General features: G+C 44.5%; 1 protein-coding gene across 3 annotated transcripts in view; it reads left to right on the plus strand.

Annotated features, from left to right (window-relative positions):
- Positions 1-21,663, plus strand: part of HTT (huntingtin) — a 120,288-nt gene that overhangs the window by 87,699 nt on the left and 10,926 nt on the right. For all 3 annotated transcript variants that reach the window (XM_069977352.1, XM_069977353.1, XM_069977354.1), the window contains 13 exons: positions 61-238; positions 3,598-3,687; positions 3,980-4,161; positions 7,823-7,949; positions 12,435-12,535; positions 14,084-14,238; positions 14,894-15,033; positions 15,466-15,548; positions 16,763-16,893; positions 16,979-17,108; positions 18,460-18,615; positions 19,203-19,393; positions 19,678-19,792. In XM_069977352.1, the coding sequence (XP_069833453.1) occupies positions 61-238; positions 3,598-3,687; positions 3,980-4,161; positions 7,823-7,949; positions 12,435-12,535; positions 14,084-14,238; positions 14,894-15,033; positions 15,466-15,548; positions 16,763-16,893; positions 16,979-17,108; positions 18,460-18,615; positions 19,203-19,393; positions 19,678-19,792 (1,779 nt within the window). The remainder of the gene's footprint in view (positions 1-60; positions 239-3,597; positions 3,688-3,979; positions 4,162-7,822; positions 7,950-12,434; positions 12,536-14,083; positions 14,239-14,893; positions 15,034-15,465; positions 15,549-16,762; positions 16,894-16,978; positions 17,109-18,459; positions 18,616-19,202; positions 19,394-19,677; positions 19,793-21,663) is intronic.

Consider the following 21,663-nt stretch of genomic DNA (forward strand, 5'->3'; position numbering starts at 1 on the left):
TCTCTCTCTTGTTGTCCTCTATGTAAAGTTAGCAGTGTGTGACTTGGCTTCTCTCCACAGGCGGTGTCCTGGCATTTTGTACATGAACAGATCCCGCTGAGCGTGGATCTCCAGGCTGTGCTGGATTGCTGCTGTCTAACCCTCCAGCAGCCTGTCCTGTGGACTCTGCTGGCCTCCGCTGAGTACATGACGCTCGCCTGTTCACTCATCTGCTGCACGCGCTTCATCATAGAGGCCGGTAAGGGAACGACACGCTCAGGATTTAGCTTCTGCTTCTTATACTTTACAGTTTCTTAGGGAATTTGTGTCTTCTAACTAAATTACATTTTTACATCCGGTTCTGTTAATTCAGTCAAAGGTCAAATGTATTGATGTCCTGTCCTCAGGACAGGCCCCTAATATCAGATCAGTGTTGTAGTCTCTGGCACAACTTCATTGTGGGCCATAACTCATGCTGTGACGTCACCACAGGTACCTAAATAATAGACCTGTTGCAATTTCCATCTTAAAGGACAAGTGCCATGAAAAACTTTTTGCCAGTAATTGAAGCACATTACAAAGTTATATAACTCTGTAATATGCTTCAATCACCTATCTGCCTCCCTTCCCTGTCTTTTCCCCCCTCCACCCCCCCATCAGGAAGTGTCCTAACTCACACAGACCTGATTACTGTCGTCACCGTCACCAGGCAGCTCCTTCTTGTGAGGATGAGTCATCAGCAGGAGGGCTGCTCTAGCTCCTGTTACACCAGCCTCCCCTTGCTCAGCTTATCTTCTCTAGTGACATGACTAATTCACTCACTGAGTCCACAGCAGCAGGAGAGAGGGTATGAGGTGAGGGGGAGGGGGGGGCTGCCTATCTGCCAGAGTCAGTCGGAGGGAAGATAAGCAAGACATGTGAAGAGTGATGGCTTGCAGTTGTTCAGCCAATGGGAGCTGAGCAAGCTGTCACCTGACAAGGCAGGGGAGGGGGGAGGCTAGTGTAACAAGAGAAGGAGCTGAGGGAAGAGCTTGGTGACAGTGACGACAGTAATTAGGTCTGTGTGAGTTAGGACACTTCCTGGGGGGGGGGTGGAGGGGGGAAAAGACAGGGAAGGGAGGCAGATAGGTTGAAGCATGTTACAGAGTTATATAACTTTGTAATGTGTTTCAATTACTGGGGAAAAAGTTTTTCATGGCACTTGTCCTTTAAGAACAAACCTACAGAATCTTGTTCTTTAAAGGGGTTGTCCAGGCTTAGAAAAACATGTCTGCTTTCCTTAAAAAACTGCACCTCTCCTGTCCTCAGGTTGGGTGTGGGGTATTGCAGGTTAGTTTAATTGAAGCGAATGGAGATGAATTCTAATACCACATACAACCCGAGGACAGGGGTGGCACTGTCCACAAACAAACATGACGACAAACATTTAAAAACATTTAAAATACAATTAATTGTCTGTGATCTTGCCTCCCCTTATGCCTGCCCTTCTCAGCTTTATGTATAAGGATTGTCTTGTACATGTGCTTTCTTTTTTGTTTTAAAAGAAACAGATTACTGAACTCAGGGAGACCAGCCAAACGACAACACTGCCGGCTGCTAGTGAAAGCGCTCAATGCAGTGAAGTCCTAGGTGCATTGCCCCCTGGGAAACATGAGTATACAAAAGAGGACATGGAGCCTCATGTAAGAGTCTCAAAACACAGGACTAGCCAGAAATCCCACCGGGAAGGAACCAGCCAAGGGGCAGCTCCTGTTAGGAAACCACCAAATCCACCATAATAAGTGGCCCTATAAGTCAATGTAATGACAAGGGATAAACCAAGGCTAGGTAACCATCCACATACAGCTGTTTCGGGGTGTTGCCCCTCATCAGTGTGGAGCAGGATTCTTTTTTGTTTGTATTTTTACATGCATAGGCTTCAGCACTCTTACTTGTGGTGCCACCCATGATCTACATTGTGCATTATGTTTGTGACATTAACCTTCTCTCTTTATGGACATAAATACAGAATTGCTTGTCAGCCACATTGTCAGCGTGCAATCCTAGGGTATTAAATTATGTAATGAAGAGATGCAAGATGTTTAGAGACTGGAGATTTGTTATGTTTTATGTGGGGGGAAAAAAGGAAGAAGGATTTTGCAACTTTATGTTTGAACTGGCCGTCTCATTCTAGGTAACACATCACAGTGACTTGTATCCTCCCATGGCCTCTCCTTTTAGACACTGTCGTCCTGGGGAAATGATTGGATTTAAATGGATGCCTCCACCTTAAAGGACACCCCCGCTGGAAGGCATTTTGGCCCGAGTTCTAATGACGTTACACCTTGGGGAGGAAAATGCCCATCCCGGCTAATGGACTGGCCGCTCAGCCAATCCGTGACTGCAGCGGCATACCTCCCCAGTCACTGACTAGCTGAGCGGGGGGTGATGTTGGCTCTGCAGGAGAACCTGGAGCCCAGTGGGGGGTCAGAGCAATAATCCAGCATTGCAGAGGCACAGGAAGAAGTGAGGTGTGGTAGTTTATGTTCACCCCATGCCCCTGCCACATAGAAAATTTTTAAATGGCCGGACATCTGTGGAATGGGATCTGCATTGGTTTTCATCACAGCAGCCAGTTGCTGGTTTCCTTTATGACTTCACTATAATTTTCAGCAATTTATTATCCTATTAACTTAACAAGAAGTGACAGTGGATCTCAATTAAAAGGGGGCAAATGAGAATAGTAAATATGCAGAGAACTGTAGCCGGTCCCTTTCACTTGAATGGAGCTGTGCTATAGGTAACTTGCACGGTGGGTGGCTGAAAGAAAACCCCCTGCTGATCATATAGTGATGGGATATCCTAGCCATAACCCTGTAATGCTGGCTAGATGCTCTGCTGCTGGTTTCAGACATGACATCTCTAGAGCCCAATGATAACAGGTGCATCTGCCCATGGATGTCCCCTGACGTGGTCACATTTCATTCCATGACATTGTCTGTACCGTGAGTCACCCAGGTTTACTGCTAATTTCTCACATCAACGTCAGAAGGTGTAGAAAAGCAGACATGACTTCCAGGCTGAGTACACAACACCTCCAGAGCAGTGTGATAGGTATCTACTGTGACCATGTCCTGAAGTGGCCTTCTCCCCTATTTAGCACTGCTGTTTAGTATTATATAGTGTATTGTACTCTGTAGCGCTGATGCTTCCCATGTCCCCATCTGAGCATTGCCTTGTTTAATTCAGGATCCCGAGCCTAAGGATTGTCACATCCTGTATCTGTGAAGACTGGGAATATATTTTGTGCTCACACAAGTAACTTAGATAGGAGGTTAAAGCTGGTTAACAATTTACCGTATATCCTATTGCATTGCACGTCCGTGTCATACAGAGTAGTTTTCAGTGACATTTTACCCATTCTCTACGCAGTGATGGCAGATGATTTATGGATATGAAAGGGGATCGTTTCTCTCCATTATTCCCTTTATCCCTCCATGTTGTCCGCTCATTGGTCAGTGAGGGAATTATGTGACATCCTCATTCAGAGCAGAATATAGACCAAAGGGTTGTCTCACCTCCGTGTCCATGACCTACATAGAAAAGCATTGTGTCCTGATACCTTTATGTGTGTTTTAGTTGCAGTTAAACCCGGGGAGCAACTTCTGAGCCCTGAAAGGAAGAAGAACAGTTCACCAGAAGAGATGGCGACAGATGAGCTGGACTCAGGTGCGCAGTATAATATATCATACTATAGAAAAAGGATGAAATACAGTAATACCATACTGAGAAGAAAACAGAAAATTGCATTGCAAAGTGATCTTTTGTGGGGGTGTTCTTCTCAAAGCAAATGGCCATATTCCTAGTGTATGGTGGTCTGAAAATGTGTTGCATGAAATCCGGTCTGTATAAGGGGGAGAGGTTTCACTATATAGATCTATAATCTGTAATCCAGTAGTGTTAATAACCATCGTTCCTGGCTAGATGACTGCATAATAATTATCCATTTATTCTCCATCAGCATTTGTCAGGACCGCCTGCACAATGATGTCTGAAATGGTGGATTCCCTGCAGACCGTTCTGCTATTCGGGCACAATCGGAACAGCGACATAGCGGCATTCCTTACTCCGGTGTTCAGAAATATAGTCATCAGCTTGGCCAGATTACCTATAGTCAACAGCTATACGAGAGTACCCCCGCTGGTGAGTAATCCCACGCTTAACACAGGAGCCAATCATCATCTATCAGCCTATCTATAAGTTTATATAAAAACAAATGTGAAAGGAAAGATCTGGAACCCTGCTAGTAATTGTTTAAGGAAAGCATAACCACTACAGCTCTGTGCAGCCTGCAGCATTGACGTCTTTCTGTGATAGTACTGAAAGACAGCGCATAAAGAGAAGCGTTGAGCAGCGTCATATCACAGAAGAACCTAGCAGCTTCATGTTACAACAGCTTCTGAGATGTCAGTGCTTTTCATAGTCCTCTCAAAACAAAAAAAAGCATATGCACAAAAAATGGTAGCACATCACAAAAATCTTTATTATAACACTAACATAGATACAAATATACCACATAGATATATGAATGTACAGAAGTAGTAAAATGAGGGAGACAACACCCCAAATACTGCTCTACATTAAAAACACTAAAATGTCACCATACGTCCTGCTGGTGTTCCAGCCGGGACTGATCTACCACTCTGACTCTGGACTGTATGTACAATAACAAAAATCCAACATCTCTACCTAGACAGAGACCCAGTAAAACAAAATATAACCACAAATAATGGAGCATAGGGAAAAAAAAGGGGAAATTGGAAAAGATCACCATATACAGTCCAACAGAATGAGAGTCAGATGGAATAAGGAATCACCCCACGCGTTCCGCCGTCTAGCGGCTTCCTCAGGGATGTGGGCAGTAGAGTGAGGGGCATAGTATATATACCTATACTACATGTGAAAGCAATTACAGATTAGATGAAAAAAATATATCATACCATGTGCAGGAGAATCAAACATCTCAAACATGTCCGGCGCCATCTTGGAAGAGCTGCACATGTGCAGTAGCATCAAGAAGCTGCCACTAGTGGCAGAAGTGTATGGGCTTCAAGAATATGGCAGCCACATATATGAGTATAAAAGCGACTGAAAAGCCGGCACCATTTTGGAGTAGTCACGCATGTGCAGTAGCATTGGAAGACATTTTTACTAGAGGTAAAGGTAACCAGACATGAATATGGCAGTCACTATACATATATAGAGAAGTCGACGCCATCTTGGAGTAGTCACACATGTTTAGTAGCCACTTTTTTTTTTCTTTTGAGAGGATGATGTACTACTTATATGCATTGGTTTAGCACTCCATGATTATTAGTGGTGCCCACTAGCTTCATATATATAACGAGTGCTTTTTATAGATCAGGGGTGTCAAACTCACAGCCCACCAGTTATTGCAAAACTACAGTTCCCATCATGCCTTTTGCTGTCCAGGCATGATGGGAATTGTAGTAACAGCTGGGAGGGCTAAGGGCCCTGTTCCACAGGACGATTATCGTTCGCATAACCGTTAACGATAGAGATGAGCGAATCGGGTTCGAGTCCATCCGAACCCGATCGTTCGGCATTTGATTAGCAGGGGCTGCTGAACTTGGATAAAGCTCTAAGGTTGTCTGGAAAACATGGATGCAGCCAATGACTATATCCATGTTTTCCACATAGCCTTAGGGCTTTATCCAACTTCAGCAGCCACCGCTAATCAAATGTCGAAAGTTCGGGTTCGGATGGACTCGAGCATGCTCCAGGTTCGCTCATCTCTAGTTAAGATAAACGACCGCTATTGCGAAAGACCTGAAATCGTTCACCCATTTACATGGAACGATAATCGTTACTTATGATTGTTCTTGCGGTCGTCTTGTCGTCGCTATTGCGTTCGTCACTACTGCAAACGGCGTCTAATTCAATGCGAACGAGCAACGATAAAAATAGGTCCAGGTCTTATTAAACGATCGACGATTTCTTGTTCGGTCGTTACGATTATCATTTAGATTCGAACAACTTAACGATAATCTGAACGATAATCGTCCCGTGGAATAGGACCCTAAGAGTTTAACACCTGTGTCATAGAAGATAGATGTGAGCGCCCTCTGGTGGCCACTCATGTATTTTGTTTGTCAGAGAAAGGAAATAAAGGGCAGATTTATTGACACTGTTCAAACGTCGTCTGACAGTCGAGAACTGCATTAGATTTATCTTATTGGTACTAATTGTTAGACCATAGTTTGAACTATGGTTACAACATAAATCTGGCACAATGTAAGCCAGTTCTTTAGGCAAATGACACCACATTTGTTGCACTGAGTAGGTGCAGGGGCATGCCAGAGCTAATAAGGGACTGTCATGGCTAGCAGTAATAGCGGGCCACTGTGCAGCTAACAGTGTTATTGGGACCATGCATTATTGGCCTTCGATTATTAGGTCACTATAGACAGATTTCTATTTTAAGCAGCTTAATGCTATTCAAGGAACACACTATCACTGAAAACATGTAGATTAAAACTTAACCAATTTTATTAGATATGCATTAAAAACAATTAAAAACGTGTTTCAAAAATAAAGGTCAATAATTAGTGTAGGATACAGCACTATATAAAGGAATAAATAAAGTAGTGTGTTTACCAATCTGTGCAATGACACACTATACCCCTCACGATAAATCTGTCCTAGATATAATATAGTGGCACCTATCTGCCACCCCGGTCTCTACGCGTTTCTCTCCTTCGGGATCATCAGGAGACCAAACAAAAACAACCAGGTCAGCAACGGGGTTAATGCTGCCACTCTCTAATGTCACTAAAGACAATGCCGGACCAATGAGAAATAAAGCACTGGAAAAATAATAAATCAACCTGCATTTGTGAAAAAATACACATTATCTGTCAAGTTGCAAGTGTCGATCGACAAACCAGTGCATTAATGAAAACAGGCTAAAACGAGCCACTCTTGATCCCCTCAGACCGATGTCTGGTCTCATGCTGTAGCACCTCGGATGTCTGGTCTCATGCTGTAGTACCTCGGATGGCTGGTCTCATGCTGTAGTACCTCGGTACTACAGCATGAGACCAGACATCGGTCTGAGGGGATCGTGAGTGGCTCGTTTTAGCCTGTTTTCATTAATGCACTGGTTTGTCGATCGTGACACTTGCAACTTGACAGATAATGTGTATTTTTTCACAAATGCGGGTTGATTTATTATTTTTCCAGTGCTTTATTTCTCATTGGTCCGGCATTGTCTTTAGTGCCATTGGAGAGGGGCAGCATTAACCCCGTTGCTGACCTGGTTGTTTTTGTTTGGTCTCCTGATGATCCCGGAGGGGAGAAACGCGTAGAGACCGGGGTGGCAGATAGGTGCCACTATATTATATCTAGGACAGATTTATCGTGAGGGGTATAGTGTGTCATTGCACAGATTGGTAAACACACTACTTTATTTATTCCTTTATATAGTGCTGTATCCTACACTAATTATTGACCTTTATTTTTGGACCACGTTTTTAATCATTTTTAATGCATATCTAATAAAATTGGTTAAGTTTTAATCTACATGTTTCCAGTGATAGTGTGTTCCTTTGTACATGTAGTTTACTCATGTCCACTGACTATACAGGTGGGATCTTTTTGCAGTGATTTTTATTATTCAAGGAAAACTTACTAGCCAAAATTTGTCTAATTCGAAGATCATATAATAGGTCAAACTAATCTCAGCCATTGCCCACACATCACCCTGTGTAACATCTCATATCCCTCTGCTGCTATCTGAAGAAATAAGATTGAGCCTTTAAGATGTGGTATTTCCATTGACTAGGTGTGGAAGCTTGGATGGTCCCCTAAGACAGGAGGAGAATTTGGAACCACCCTCCCTGAGATCCCTGTTGAGTTTTTGCAAGAAAAAGAAGTATTCAAGGAATTTATATATCGCATAAACACACTGGGTAAGGAGTATGTCTAGCACATGTGCAGCTTGTCTGGCTTGTCTAGCACATGTACTAGCACTGGTCTGTTTTACAACACATGGGCAGGAGTCTATTCTTGCTAGCTGGCTGGGTCTGTGGACTCTTAGGGTACTATTACACGGAACGATAATTGGCCGAATTGGCCCGATTCGGCCGATTATCGCTCCGTGTAATAAATGCAACGATCAGCCGATGACAACGATCATCGGCTGATCGTTGATATAGGTTAGAACCTATTTTTGTCGGGCGCCGACTGCGCACCGCTGCGTGTAATAGCGGTGCATGGCCGGCAACTAACTGTATACATTACCTATCCATTCCAGGGCTGCTCCTGCCGTCCGCTTCTCCCAGGGTCCCGCGCGCACTCTAGCTTCACAGCGGCCTGTGATTGGCTGAGCGGCCTACCAGCTGACAGGCCGCTGTGAAGCTAGAGCGCGTACGGGACCCCGGGAGAAGCGGACAGCAGGAGCAGCCCTGGAACGTGGATGGGTAATGTATGCCAGTTTAGCAAGGGCTGCAAGGACATCGGTAACGATGTCCTTGCAGCTCTTGTCAAACGATTATCGGGCCGTGTAATAGGCCCAGTAATCGAGCAACGATCTAGCAGATCAGCGCTTGTTTACAGGTATTATCGGGCCCTGCTCGGCCCGTGTAATACCACCCTTATTCCTGTGAAATAGTATACTGAGGCCTCTGGGGAGCAGGGTGGAGCTCCCATCAGTGGAGACGACCTGTGCTTCCATATACTTTGAACTTTGCATTGTCTTTTTTTTATCCTGTACTGTAAATCTTAGACTATCACCATTACTGCTCCTCCATAACTCAGAATACCATATGTGTTAGAATATACACTCACTGGCCACTTTATTAGGTACACCTGTCCAACTGCACGTTACCACTTAATTTCTAATCAGCCAATCACATGGCGGCAACTCAGGGCATTTAGGCATGTAGACATGGTCAAGACAATCTCCTGCAGTTCAAACCGAGCATCAGTATGGGGAAGAAAGGTGATTTGAGGCCTTTGAACGTGGCATGGTTGTTGGTGCCAGAAGGGCTGGTCTGAGTATTTCAGAAACTGCTGATCTACTGGGATTTTCACGCACAACCATCTCTAGGGTTTACAGAGAATGGTCCGAAAAAGAAAAAACATCCAGTGAGCGGCAGTTCTGTGGGCGGAAATGCCTTGTTGATGCCAGAGGTCAGAGGAGAATGGGCAGACTGGTTCGAGCTGATAGAAAGGCAACAGTGACTCAAATAGCCAGGCAGATGGGCTACAGCAGCAGAAGACCACACCGGGTGCCATTCCTTTCAGCTAAGAACAGGAAATTTGCACAAGCTCATCGAAATTGGACAGTAGAAGATTGGAAAAACATTGCCTGGTCTGATGAGTCTCGATTTCTGCTGCGACATTCGGATGGTAGGGTCAGAATTTGGCGACAACAACCTGAAAGCATGGATCCATCCTGCCTTGTAAGAACGGTTCAGGCTGGTGGTGGTGGTGTCATGGTGTGGGGAATATTTTCTTGGCACTCTTTGGGCCCCTTGGTACCAATTGAGCATCGTTGCAACGCCACAGCCTACCTGAGTATTGTTGCTGACCATGTCCATCCCTTTATGACCACAATGTACCCAACATCTGATGGCTACTTTCAGCAGGATAATGCGCCATGTCATAAAGCTAGAATCATCTCAGACTGGTTTCTTGACCATGACAATGAGTTCACTGTACTCAAATGGCCTCCACAGTCACCAGATCTCAATCCAATAGAGAAGGGGTACTCAACAACTTTTAGTGAAGGTCCACTTACCGGGGTCTATTGTCAGGTGAAGGTCCGAGCTGAACATCAGTAGGAAACGTGTTTTGTTACTTTGTCACAAACGTTCAACTATTTACATACAGAATTGTTGCTTAGGCTAGGTTCACACTGCGTTTTCAGCATCCGTTTAACGGATCCGTTTTTTTTAACGTCCTGAAAAATAGGGTCAGCAACGTTTTTTGGTCCGCCAAAAAAAACGGATCCGTTTTTTTTTTATAATGGAAGTCAATGGAAAAACGGATGCACACAAATGAATCCGTTTTTTGCAATCCGTTTTTCATGCGTTTTTTGCAAAAAAACGGATGCGTTAAACGGATGCTGAAAACGCAGTGTGACCCTAGCCTTATTAGCGGGAAAACTGGCATTTTTTTCTCTCTCACCAGGCCTTTGATATTAGGTACAAAGGGGGTGACTGCCCTGGTAGTATATAACCCCCCTGTTGCTCCCCCAGTAGTGTATAGCCCCCCCTGTGCGCTCTCCCTCAGTAGTATATAGCCTCCTGTTGCTCCCCCAGTAGTATATAGCCCCCCTGTGCGCTCTCCCCCGTAGTATATAGCCCCCTGTGAGCTCCCCCCAGTAGTATATAGCCTCCCCGTTCGCTCTCCCCCTGTAGAATATAGCCCCCTGTGAGCTCCCCCCAGTAGTATATAGCCCCCCTGTGCGCTCTCCCCCTGTAGTATATAGCCCCCCTGTGCTCTCCCCCTGTAGTATATAGCCCCCTGTGAGCTCCCCCCAGTAGTATATAGCCCCCGTGTGCTCCCCCCAAGTAGTATATAGCCCCCCTGTGAGCTCCCCCCTGTAGTATATAGCCCCCTGTGAGCTCCCCCTGTAGTATATAGCCCCCCCGTGCGCTGTCCCCCTGTAGTATATAGCCCCCTGTGAGCTCCCCCCAGTAGTATATAGCGCCCCTGTGCTCTCCCCCCAGTAGTATATAGCCCCCTGTGAGGTCCCCCCCAGTAGTATATAGCCCCCTTGTGCTTTCCCCCTGTAGTATATAGCCCCTGTGAGGTCCCCCTGTAGTGTATATAACCCCCTGTGCGCTCCCCCCAGTAGTATATAGCCCCCTCAGTAGTATATAGCCCCCTGTGAGGTCCCCCCTGTAGTATATAGTCCACCTGTGCGCTCTCCCCTTGTAGATGCCCCCCAGACAGAAAAAAAAAATAACAAAAGCAACTCACCTAGCACCTCGTTCCCCGCTGCGGCTGTCTTCTTCTCTTCCCGTCGGTCCGGCCCCCGGCTGATACGCGCTCTGTAGGGATGTCCCGGGGATTCCCCAGCAGAGCGCGCATCAGTGATCTCAGCGTACGCCGCCGGCCTGCACTTCCGGGAAGGACAGGCCGGCAGCGTACACTGAGGTCTGTGGTGCGCGCTCTGCTGGGGAATCCCCGGGACATCCCCAGAGAGCGCGTATCAGCCGGGGGCCGGACCGACACTGCCCCCAGCCCCACAGGCGTACTGACATCTAAGGACAGTACGCCTATGGGGTGGGAGGCAGTGCGGTGGGGAGCGGGACAGACCGGATCCGGGGCGGTTAGGAGGTCTGACCAGGGTCCGGACAGCTGGCCTCCGCGGTCCGGGTTCGGACCGCGGTCCGCCAGTTGAGGACCCCTGCAATAGAGCATCTTTGGGATGTGGTGGAACGGGAGATTCGCATCATGGATGTGCAGCCGACAAATCTGCGGCAACTGTGTGATGCCATCATGTCAATATGGACCAAAATCTCTGAGGAAGCTTCCAGCACCTTGTTGTATCTATGCCACCAAGAATTGAGGCAGTTCTGAAGGCAAAAGGGGGTCCAACCAGTTACTAGCATGGTGTACCTAATAAAGTGGCCGGTGAGTGTATATTTTCTAGTCTAAAACTACTTCTACAAAGGTATTGTACAAAAAGTTGTATATTTACAGCCCTTGCTAATGCACGATTATCAAGCTTGTTTACTATAGTTATCGGGCCGTATTAGGTTGTACGCTGCAAATAAGTCAGGTCATCCTGCATATAGGCAGAATAGTGTCCAGATTCCAGGGCACTGATAAATTGTAGGAGCCCTTTAATTCCATAGCAGAACTAATTATCCAGTGTCCCCCTTTCTGTATGACGATGCTGCATATTTCCTACTTGCAGCCATGTCACATTAATGCTAGGTAACCATGTGATTATCCCTCAGCCATGTATGTGCTGACAGTTGTCACTTGGGTACGATGGGTGTTGAATCTTCTCTGCATGATCCTTACTATATGACAGCGGAGGACGTTCCCTCTTCTTATCTGTCACCGTAGAGGACGCTGCCTATTCATCATGTCAGGGAATTGACAGCTGGAAAGCACCATGTCATACACACCACTTCTCTTCGACATGAATAATATTATATAGATTTTTTACATCCTGCATTGTTTCATATTGGGGTCCAGAAAGTAAAAAATGGTAAAACAAAATGTGGTGTGTAAAGTTTCTATTTTGACCCCCACCACCCTCCTCCCCACCTGGAAGAGTGGACCTGGCTTTATATTCACATGGGGATCTTCTTTGTGCTTGTTTTCTTTATTTTAATTCCTGTATGAATCATCTCCCTTTAAACCAGCATGTGGTTATTTGCTTGTAATGTCTGGATGTTCCCCACAATGCACTGACATCTCCTGTTCTCTAGGATGGACGAGCCGTACCCAGTTTGAGGAGACCTGGGCCACTCTACTCGGTGTGCTGGTGACTCAGCCCATTGTAATGGACCAAGAAGAAAGTCAGCAAGAGGTAAATGTGCAGCAGGTTGCAATGGGACTACGCTGGAGTGCTTCAGCACCATTCATTTACATCCTTCATTTAACTTTGTGGGTCTAGTCAGCTCTATCTCTATCCCCTGCTGTCTAATAGAGGTTCATTAAAGTAAATGTTTCCATCTCCGGTGTGAAAAGATGATGACAGCCCTGTCTACCAGAAGGGGAGCCCGAGCCCTTACCATCTGCTTAGGAGTACAATGCTTACTATACAGGGAATATGATTTCTGCAGTACAATTGTATTGGCTTCCTGTCTGTAGTAACTATTTCTAATATATTTCTCTTTTTCATTGGGGGAGAGGGAAGTTAGGGTAAAATGATAGCAGCCTCCCTCTTTATAATCTTTTATTTTCTCTTAGACACAACATTTTACACTTACTTTTCTAGTTCTTGTGTAGGTTGCATCTGGTTAAAGCATTCCGCAGTAACCTGGCCACGCACATGACATAGGTGTCAGGGTATATTTATTGCTGCTGTAAGTAGCAAAGGATAAGTGGCTGCAAGTAACCTCCAGCTACGCTTAAGAAGAGTAACTGCTTTTGATTACTGAAATCTTACATTACCAATACTTAAAGGGGTTCTCCAGGCTTAGAAAAACATGGCCACTTTCTTCCAGAAACAGCACTACTCTTGTTAGTACAGGTGTGTTTTTTTTTTTTTTGCAGCACATTTCCATTGAAGTATATAGAACTGAATTGAATTGTAATACCACACACAACCTGAGGACAGGGGTGGGGTTTTTTTTTTGCAAGAAAGAAGCTGTGCTTTTTCTTATCCTGGATAAACCTATAAGGAAAACCTTCCATGTTCCAGGTGACCCAACAGGCCCCAGGACCTGACAGGTTAGGAGAACAGCATTAACTTTGAGTAGGGAAGGGGGACACAGGGCCTTACAGTCAAGCTTTCCAAACCCTCCTCCCACCAATGTCTGTCTGATTGACAGCCTGACAGGTTGGAAGGGTTTATGACTGGAAGCTGCAACAAGCTGCCCTTCTTGTCACTGACCACTGAGCGCCATGACTGTTATTCCAAACTCGCAGACCCCCAGCTGTTGCAAAACTACAATTTCCATCATGCCTGGACAGCCAAAGCTTTTGTATCAGAATGCTGTTCTGACCTGTCAGGTCCTCGGGCCCATCTGCAAGGCAACTGGGTCCTGACAGGTTCTCTTTAACAGCCAGGCTGTCCCACATTTTGGCTAGTGCGTGGCCAGTTTGAGACATATGGCAGCTTCCTGATAATAAGTACTTGGTGATAGTTCTTATTTCAGTCTGATAAACATTTACAAGCACCGGATTGCAGTATAATGTGGGACCTCACTAAACCTGAATATGGATGAGTCAGAGCCTTCGGCATCAGATTTTATTTTGTTTTGGGCTTTATTCCTGAGAGCCCCTCAATCCTTACCAGGCAAATTATTACAAGAATCCGAGAATCCGCTTTATCCCGATTATCAAAATTGTATTTAATTGTGTAGCTTCTATTGGAAAAGATAAGATATCAATGTTTTTACATGGATTTTAGGAAGACACAGAGAGAACTCAAATCAATGTCCTGGCGGTACAAGCCATCACCTCCCTTGTGCTGAGCGCCATGACCATTCCATCTGCCGGCAATCCGGCCATCAGCGCCCTGGAGCAGCAGCCACGGAACAAGACATTAAAGGCGCTCGATACCAGGTACACAATCTTAGTATTTCCTCTAGACCTTTGCTTCTTTTCCTCACTGTTCTCAAGACCCTGGTTAGTGGATAGAAACACCTAGAAGCTGAGAAGCCCATGTGGCTCTGGCACTGCTAAAGCAGTGGGACACCACTCCTTTAATATATACAATAAACTGGGGGTGGCTGTCTGCTACTAACTGTGTGTGTAGCAGACTTTAGCAGAACAATCAACTTATAAAGATGGCGGCACTATTGTAGCAATGAAGCACTTCTGCCCTTCTATTTTTTTGTATCCAACCCTCGCCTCCAAGATTGTAAGTGATCAGGGCCCTCACCTCTCTTGTGTCCTGCCTGTTTCCTCATAGACTGTAAGCTCTTGTGATCAGGGCCCTCACTCCTCTTGTGTCCTCCCTGTTTCCTCATAGACTGTAAGCTCTTGTGATCAGGGCCCTCACTCCTCCTCTTTGACTTGATGGTTCATGTGTATGTCTGTAATGTCTATATATTTGCCCCCAGAATAGTAAAGTGCTGCGGAATATGTTGGCACTATAATAAATAGAATTTTTTATATTCTGTGTAAAATAACCAAGTAACTGTGCAGTACAATTTTGATTGCATCATGATGCTATATATAACCTCTGATAATTGTGATGTTTTCCTTCTGTTCCTAGGTTTGGGAGGAAGCTGAGTGTTGTTAGAGGAATTGTGGAGCAGGAGATCCAAGCACTGATATCTAGAAGGGACAACATCGCCACACACCAAGCGTATCAAGCTTGGGACCCCGTGCCTTGTTTATCTGCTGCTACTACAGGTACTCAAACACAATGAAGAGCCACATTTCAGACACCCCCCCCCCCCCTTTACCACCAAAGCAAACATTTTATGTATATGGCATGTATTGAATATAGTTGGTGTTGCCTCTTTACATGTCCCGATGTATCACTACAATCCAGTGCTGATCAGTGAGAGCCTTTGATTTACAGCCTGTGGAAAGGATTCCAGTTTTAGTGACCTCTCATACCCAGCATGAGGGCACAGTACCGTCCCTCTCCTCCGTACTATTACAGGCCATTATATGTTCTCCTGAGTCTCCTCCAGCAGGGAAACTTTCATGTCAGATATTCACAAATATCCCATTTCTTTCATTATACCTAATTATTTTCTGAAGCGGGAAAAATTCCGCATTGTTTGATGTGTTGCGGATACATCAGTGTTCATTAAATCTTTTGTGCCTCTATTTCAGGAGCTCTGATCAGTCATGAGAAGCTCTTACTGCAGATCAATACGGAACGTGAGATCGGGAACATGAGCTATAAGTTGGGCCAAGTGAGTCATTTAAGAAGATTTCATTGCTGCTCATAGAAGTGCTCAACTCTTTAGTGTGTTATTCATCTACATGCAGTGAAGGCAGCCATAAGTGGCTGCCAATCTATCTACACCTAGAACAAAGGGGCTGAGTAGTTACTAAGGACTGTATGGGACTGTGTTGCAATTTTTAAACCATTTTGCAAGAAGGTTGTGCAGTTTGAGGCTCAAACCTAACTTTCAAGCTTTTAAAAAAATCTTTGTAATATAGATAAAGATGAATATGGATGAATAAACTGACTGGGAGTATAGCCTTATACTCAGTGTGAACATAGCCTAAGAGTGACACTGCATCAAAATGGTTGTGATGCTATACCGAGTGCATATACCGAGTGCATATACCGAGTGCATATACCGAGTGCAATGCATACTGGGGGAATGTAGTTTCTTGGCCGGGTGCCATGATGTAAGGGATAATTTGTAAAAGTTTGTATCTGGGGCTAGCATCAGTGTAGACAAGCGAAACAAGTGTCAAACAATCAGTGGGGGATCGGTTAGTGCACCTATTTGCTTTTAGTGCATTTTATTTAGGGTCGGGGGTCCGGCGGGGTCTGATTTTGGGCGCTAGGAAGCCTGGAGTGGAGCAGCCAATAAAATCTGGCCAGGGCGGGGCTTGCCTGGAGAGCTGTGTGCACGCACCTAGCGAGGTCCCTTTACGGTATGGGATTTAGATAATACCTTATTCTAAGGTCAAGTTGCTGATGAACTCACTGTGATTTACCCTCCTAGCATTACAAAGTTGCAGATAAAGCCAGTCAGTTTACATTAGCCATCTCAGAAGGGAGAGGGAGAGAAAAACTCAGAGACTGATTTTTGTGCCAGAAAACAGCAGCTCAGAACTGGGGGAAGGAGACTAAATAGATAATAACAAGTATGGAATAAATTTAATCTCACCATGGTCAGCAACATATCAAAAGTTATGTTAGAGCGGAATACCCCTTCAAATCTCCTAAAGGGATTTTACAGTGTTAGAATGACAAAGCTGCTATGTTCCAGGTATAGTGCTGCAACTTTCACCAGATTGTGTGTCATATTGTAGCTCAGCTCAATAGAAATATAATACCACATAAGTTATAATACCACACTATACCTCTGGTCATGTTTAGTACTGTTTAGAGAAGAAAGCAGCCATGATTTTACACAACCCTTTAAAACATTGAGCTCTCATCTTCTAGGTCTCTATCCATTCTGTCTGGCTGGGCAACAATATTACCCCTCTGAGACAAGAGGAGCTGGATGAAGATGAGGAGGATGAGAATGATGTCCCAGCCCCTTTGTCACCACCAACATCTCCTATAAACTCCAGGTTTGTCCTCCCTTTGGGCAGAGTGTAAATCTTCTCCGCTAGGTGTCGTGCTGTATTGTGACATATCTCCTGTATCTGTTTGCAGGAAACATCGTGCTGGTGTTGACATACATTCCTGTTCACAGTTTCTTCTTGAGCTCTACAGCCAATGGATTCTCCCATCTAATACAGGGAAGAAGACTCCAGTCATCCTGATCAGTGAGGTGGTGAGATCGGTAAGTCACAGGATTGGACATAGTACAGTATGGTGGCCACATAGTGGCTGTGCTTCTACAGAGACCTACATGTTGCCTAGCACAGAGCAGGTATTGCGGAGAATGCAGTGAGACCCAGGCTAAACTGAGTCTGTGCTGATGGACAACAATGGAGACATACCATTGAGTTTAATACAGGATGTAACTCAGGATCAGTGATAAGTTGTGTGTGTGTGTATGTATGTATGTATGTACACAGTGACCCCAGCAGGAGAATAGTGAGTGCAGCTCTGGAGTATAATACTCAGGATCAGTAATAAGTTATTTATGTATGTACACAGTGACCCCACCAGGAGAATAGTGAGTGCAGCTCTGGAGTATAAGACAGGCTATAACTCTAGATCAGTACAATATAAGTAATGTAATATATTAAATTTACTCCTCCTGTAGTCTAGTTCCATATATAATCTGTATTATGGTACTCCTTTTCATTACAGCTATATAATTGTTTCACTTTATAATCCCACAAGAAACTAGATTTATGTAAAGTATGTTACAGGTGTGCATCAGTACTAAGCCTTTTTCCCCCCCCCCCTTTTTTTAAAATCTAAATTCTTTGAGTGTCCTTCAGATCTTCTCCGTGTAGCTCCCCGGCTCCCCCTGTATTCGCACTATTATAAGGGCCCTATTCCACCGGACGATTATCGTTCAGATTATCGTTAAATCGTTCGAATCTAAACGATAATCGTTCGGTTAAAATGCAGTTAACGATTAACGACCGAACGAGAAATCCTTGATCGCTTTATAAAACCTGGACCTATTTTTATCGTTGCTCGTTTGCAAAACGTTCGCAAATCGTTCGCATTAAATAAGACATCGTTCGGTCGTTCGCAATAGATACGAACGTAATAGCGAAGAAAAAACGATCGCAGTTATGATCATAAATAACGATTATCGTTCCATGAAAATGAGTGAACGTTTCAGGTTTTTCACGATAGCGGTCGTTAATCGTTAACGATTATGCAAACGATAATCGTTCAGTGGAATAGGGCCCTAAGTCTAGGAAGTAGATAAAATGAGATTCCCCTGAGATTTACTTGCTCAGATTGAATACGTATGTATTATTAGTGTACGTTATATTCCTTAAGCCTCATTGTACATAAGGTTCTGAACAGTGATGGCAGTGAGGTGTATTTACTGGAATAGACACCTATAGATACATTTGACTGTTTCCTGCTGTATGCTGCAGACGTACCCTGCAATCTTTCTAAGTGCATGGACTGTGCTTGTTAATGTGCACATGGTTATATTGTATGTGCATTGTTCTGCTCCTTCCTATATCACACCATGTTTGTCTCCCTCTCCTCCACAGTTGCTGGCAGTATCTGATCTATTCACTGAGAGAAATCAGTTTGAGATGATGTACACGGCGTTAACCGAGCTCCACAAACAGCACCCGTCTGAGGACGAAATTCTCATCCAGTATCTAGTGCCTGCGATCTGCAAAGCTGCCGCCGTGCTGGGAATGGTGAGATCTGCTCACACAGCCTGAAGCTTTATCACTCACAGTGGGAGAGGAGATCTGACGGCCTCCCTAATCACTGGGTTGTGCCGTCCTCATGTTGCCCACTCCATTAGCAGTTCTGTCAGGACTATTATCTGGCAGTATGTTAGGTGCGATAGAGAGAGTAGCTGACTGTCTCCTCTTTGCACAGTGGGTGAGATATAATTTCACCATTATCGTATATATTTTTTTAGATGTGATGATCTCATAGTGGCAACATATTTCAGGGATATAACTCATGTCAGTCCCTCTCTGCAGTGTGGTTCACAGTGTAAAGTATCTGCCTCAAGACTATGAACTTAAATGGCATGTCTTAAGGACAATGTGGAATCCCTGCCTGGAAATCTCCTCTAGTTGCTGGGTCAGAGACACTTATTCGTGGCTCTGAAGAACCTAACCACTCTTATAGTGCACCCATGGCCATTCATATAAGTGGCACAACTTTCTATTGTCGAGCAGAATATTTTGTAGCATTGCAGTGAGATTTTTTTGACTGCACTAGTTTGGTTGTTTGCATATTTGTAGACTGTGACCAATATTGCTCTTCTCAGGATAAGGCTATAGCAGAACCAGTCAGCCGTCTTCTGGAGTCCACGCTGCGGAGCACTCACATGCCTAGCCGAATCGGAGCTTTACATGGCATCCTGTATGTGCTGGAGTGTGACCTGCTGGATGACACGGCCAAGCAGCTCATTCCGATCATCAGTGACTACCTGCTCTCCAATTTGAGGGGCATTGCACAGTAAGTATCATGCTGGGACAATAATCGTGAATAAGAAATTAGCCACAAATAGTAATCAGTGGTGGGCCCCGATGTTATGGAATCTTGTATCTCTGGATGGGTGATTGTGGGATCTGGTCCCTGTTCTCAGCTAAGAGGTAATAATGCAAATGGAGAGTGACTAATCTCATTAATTGAAGAGCTGGGAGAAGTAATGTCAGCCTCCACCTATCACATTTATCTGGTAGACACTTTCCTGTAAAACCCTCTAAATAAAATATCATCTTTCTTTCTTCATCCTCCAGCTGTGTCAATCTTCACAATCAGCAGCATATTCTGGTGATGTGTGCAGCCGCCTTCTACTTAATAGAGAATTACCCTCTGGATGTCGGGCCAGAGTTCACTGCGGGCATCATACAGGTAACAAGGCCATGGGTTCCCTTCACTTTAAAGTTAGATTCACTCCAAGTCCAGACCTTTTTCTTACAGCCATCACAAGCTCAGCATACAGATTGATTCTTTGGAAAGGGATATTCATAATATTAGAAATCATGACAAGGCATTAGGGTATGCCATCACTTCCTACATCCGACTCTTGGCGCCCCTCCATCCTCACATTGTGGGGGCACAGGTGATAGAGAAGGGTCACACTGTCACCCCCTTTTTGCATTTTGACCTCTCTACACAGGTGTAAAGGGTAAATTTAGTGTTTTTCATACCTTATTTCATATCATACGTCATGGTGCTTGTTCAAGTAAAAAGTGTCCTTTTATCAACTGCAGATTATGTTAAGTGGGCGTGGCCTCACAGCATTAGCGCCACTTAGCCCTGCCCCCTTGACGCCCACTGGTTGGCCGACGTAAAGGGGGTGGGGTCTAGACCTTTCGGCCAGCCTGTTCTAATGGCCCGCGAGGGGGCGGGACCAACTGTGACGTTGTGGGCGGGGTTAAGTAGCGCTAATGACGCGAGGCCACGCCCACTTAACACAATCTGCACTTGTTAAAAAATTACTTTTTACTTGAACAAGCACCATGACGTATGATATAAAATAAGGTATGAAAACCGCTAAATTTACCCTTTACACCTGTGTAGAGATGTCAGAATGCAAAAAGGAGGTGACAGTGTCACTTTAAGCCTCTGATGTACTGCAGTTCTTTGGAGGCTTAAGAGCAGTGTGTAGGAAAGAAAACAAAGGGAATTTAATCCTTTTCTATTTGGAATTGGCAGAGGTATTGGAGTATTAAAGCACTATTAATATGGTGTTTATATTTAGACCTTATAAAGCTTGTTTATAGGACTTTTAAAGGGGTATTCCCATCTCCACGACTGGTGACGTGTGTAAGCTCAGTGGGAGACACAGAGGGAGAAAAATATACTTACCGTTCCTGAGGATCACGGCCACCTCTTGACAACACAGCCCGGCCACCAGAGTGGTGGTCGGGAACCTAGGCAATGAGCTATCAAATCTACAGGGAGAGAAAAAGGCCAAAATGCAAAAGAAATCAATTTTGGTAATTCAGAGTATTTGCAAACTTGCTTACCTTTGTATCCTCTATCACCTAACAAAAGTTTTGGTGACAAGAATACCCCCTTTAACATCTGATGTACACTAGATAAAGTAAGAACAGAGTCTTTTATTACAGCTCATATTCTGCCTTTATAAGTACATTTTATATTTTCATCCTCTCCATATACTTTAGTGTGATGTAGTGAAACCGGATTAATATTTTATTAGAGCTGTAATGTGAGTAAAACTTGCAGAATTATTATGGCTATCTGCAGTATTCTATGCACTAGGGCTTTATGGACGAAGACTGAATTGTGGCGCCTTACACTCCTATGTTGTAGATATGTAATATATCCTTTACAGTGTCGAGTTTTCTTCCTGTTCTCTGCATTATTTCTGTTAGTTTACATATTTTTAGGTCATCCCCGTCTTATAAAGTGCTGACATGTTGCTATTTTATACCATCACTTTGTGAATGATGGAGGCCAAAGCTCCCTAAGTTTTTTGCTGCAATGGCCGTGGCCAACAATGCTGCTGAGCAGGGGAAAGAGGACACAGCACTACACCAGCACTGTGTACCCTTGGCTTTTAGTGGTTCCAGTGGGTAAACCCCATCATTTATGGCCCAGTAATATGTTACCACTTTATATTATGGTGATGGCTCTTTTCTAATGCCTTTTTATAAAGTTTATAGAACTTATGACCAAGAATAATAGCCACAAACTGTATGAAGTAGCACTTTGGTGCTGTGGTTACAGAATTTACTGCTAATTTCAGCTACTAA

This window comes from Dendropsophus ebraccatus, chromosome 7, assembly GCF_027789765.1.
Source record: "Dendropsophus ebraccatus isolate aDenEbr1 chromosome 7, aDenEbr1.pat, whole genome shotgun sequence".
NCBI lineage: Eukaryota > Metazoa > Chordata > Amphibia > Anura > Hylidae > Dendropsophus > Dendropsophus ebraccatus.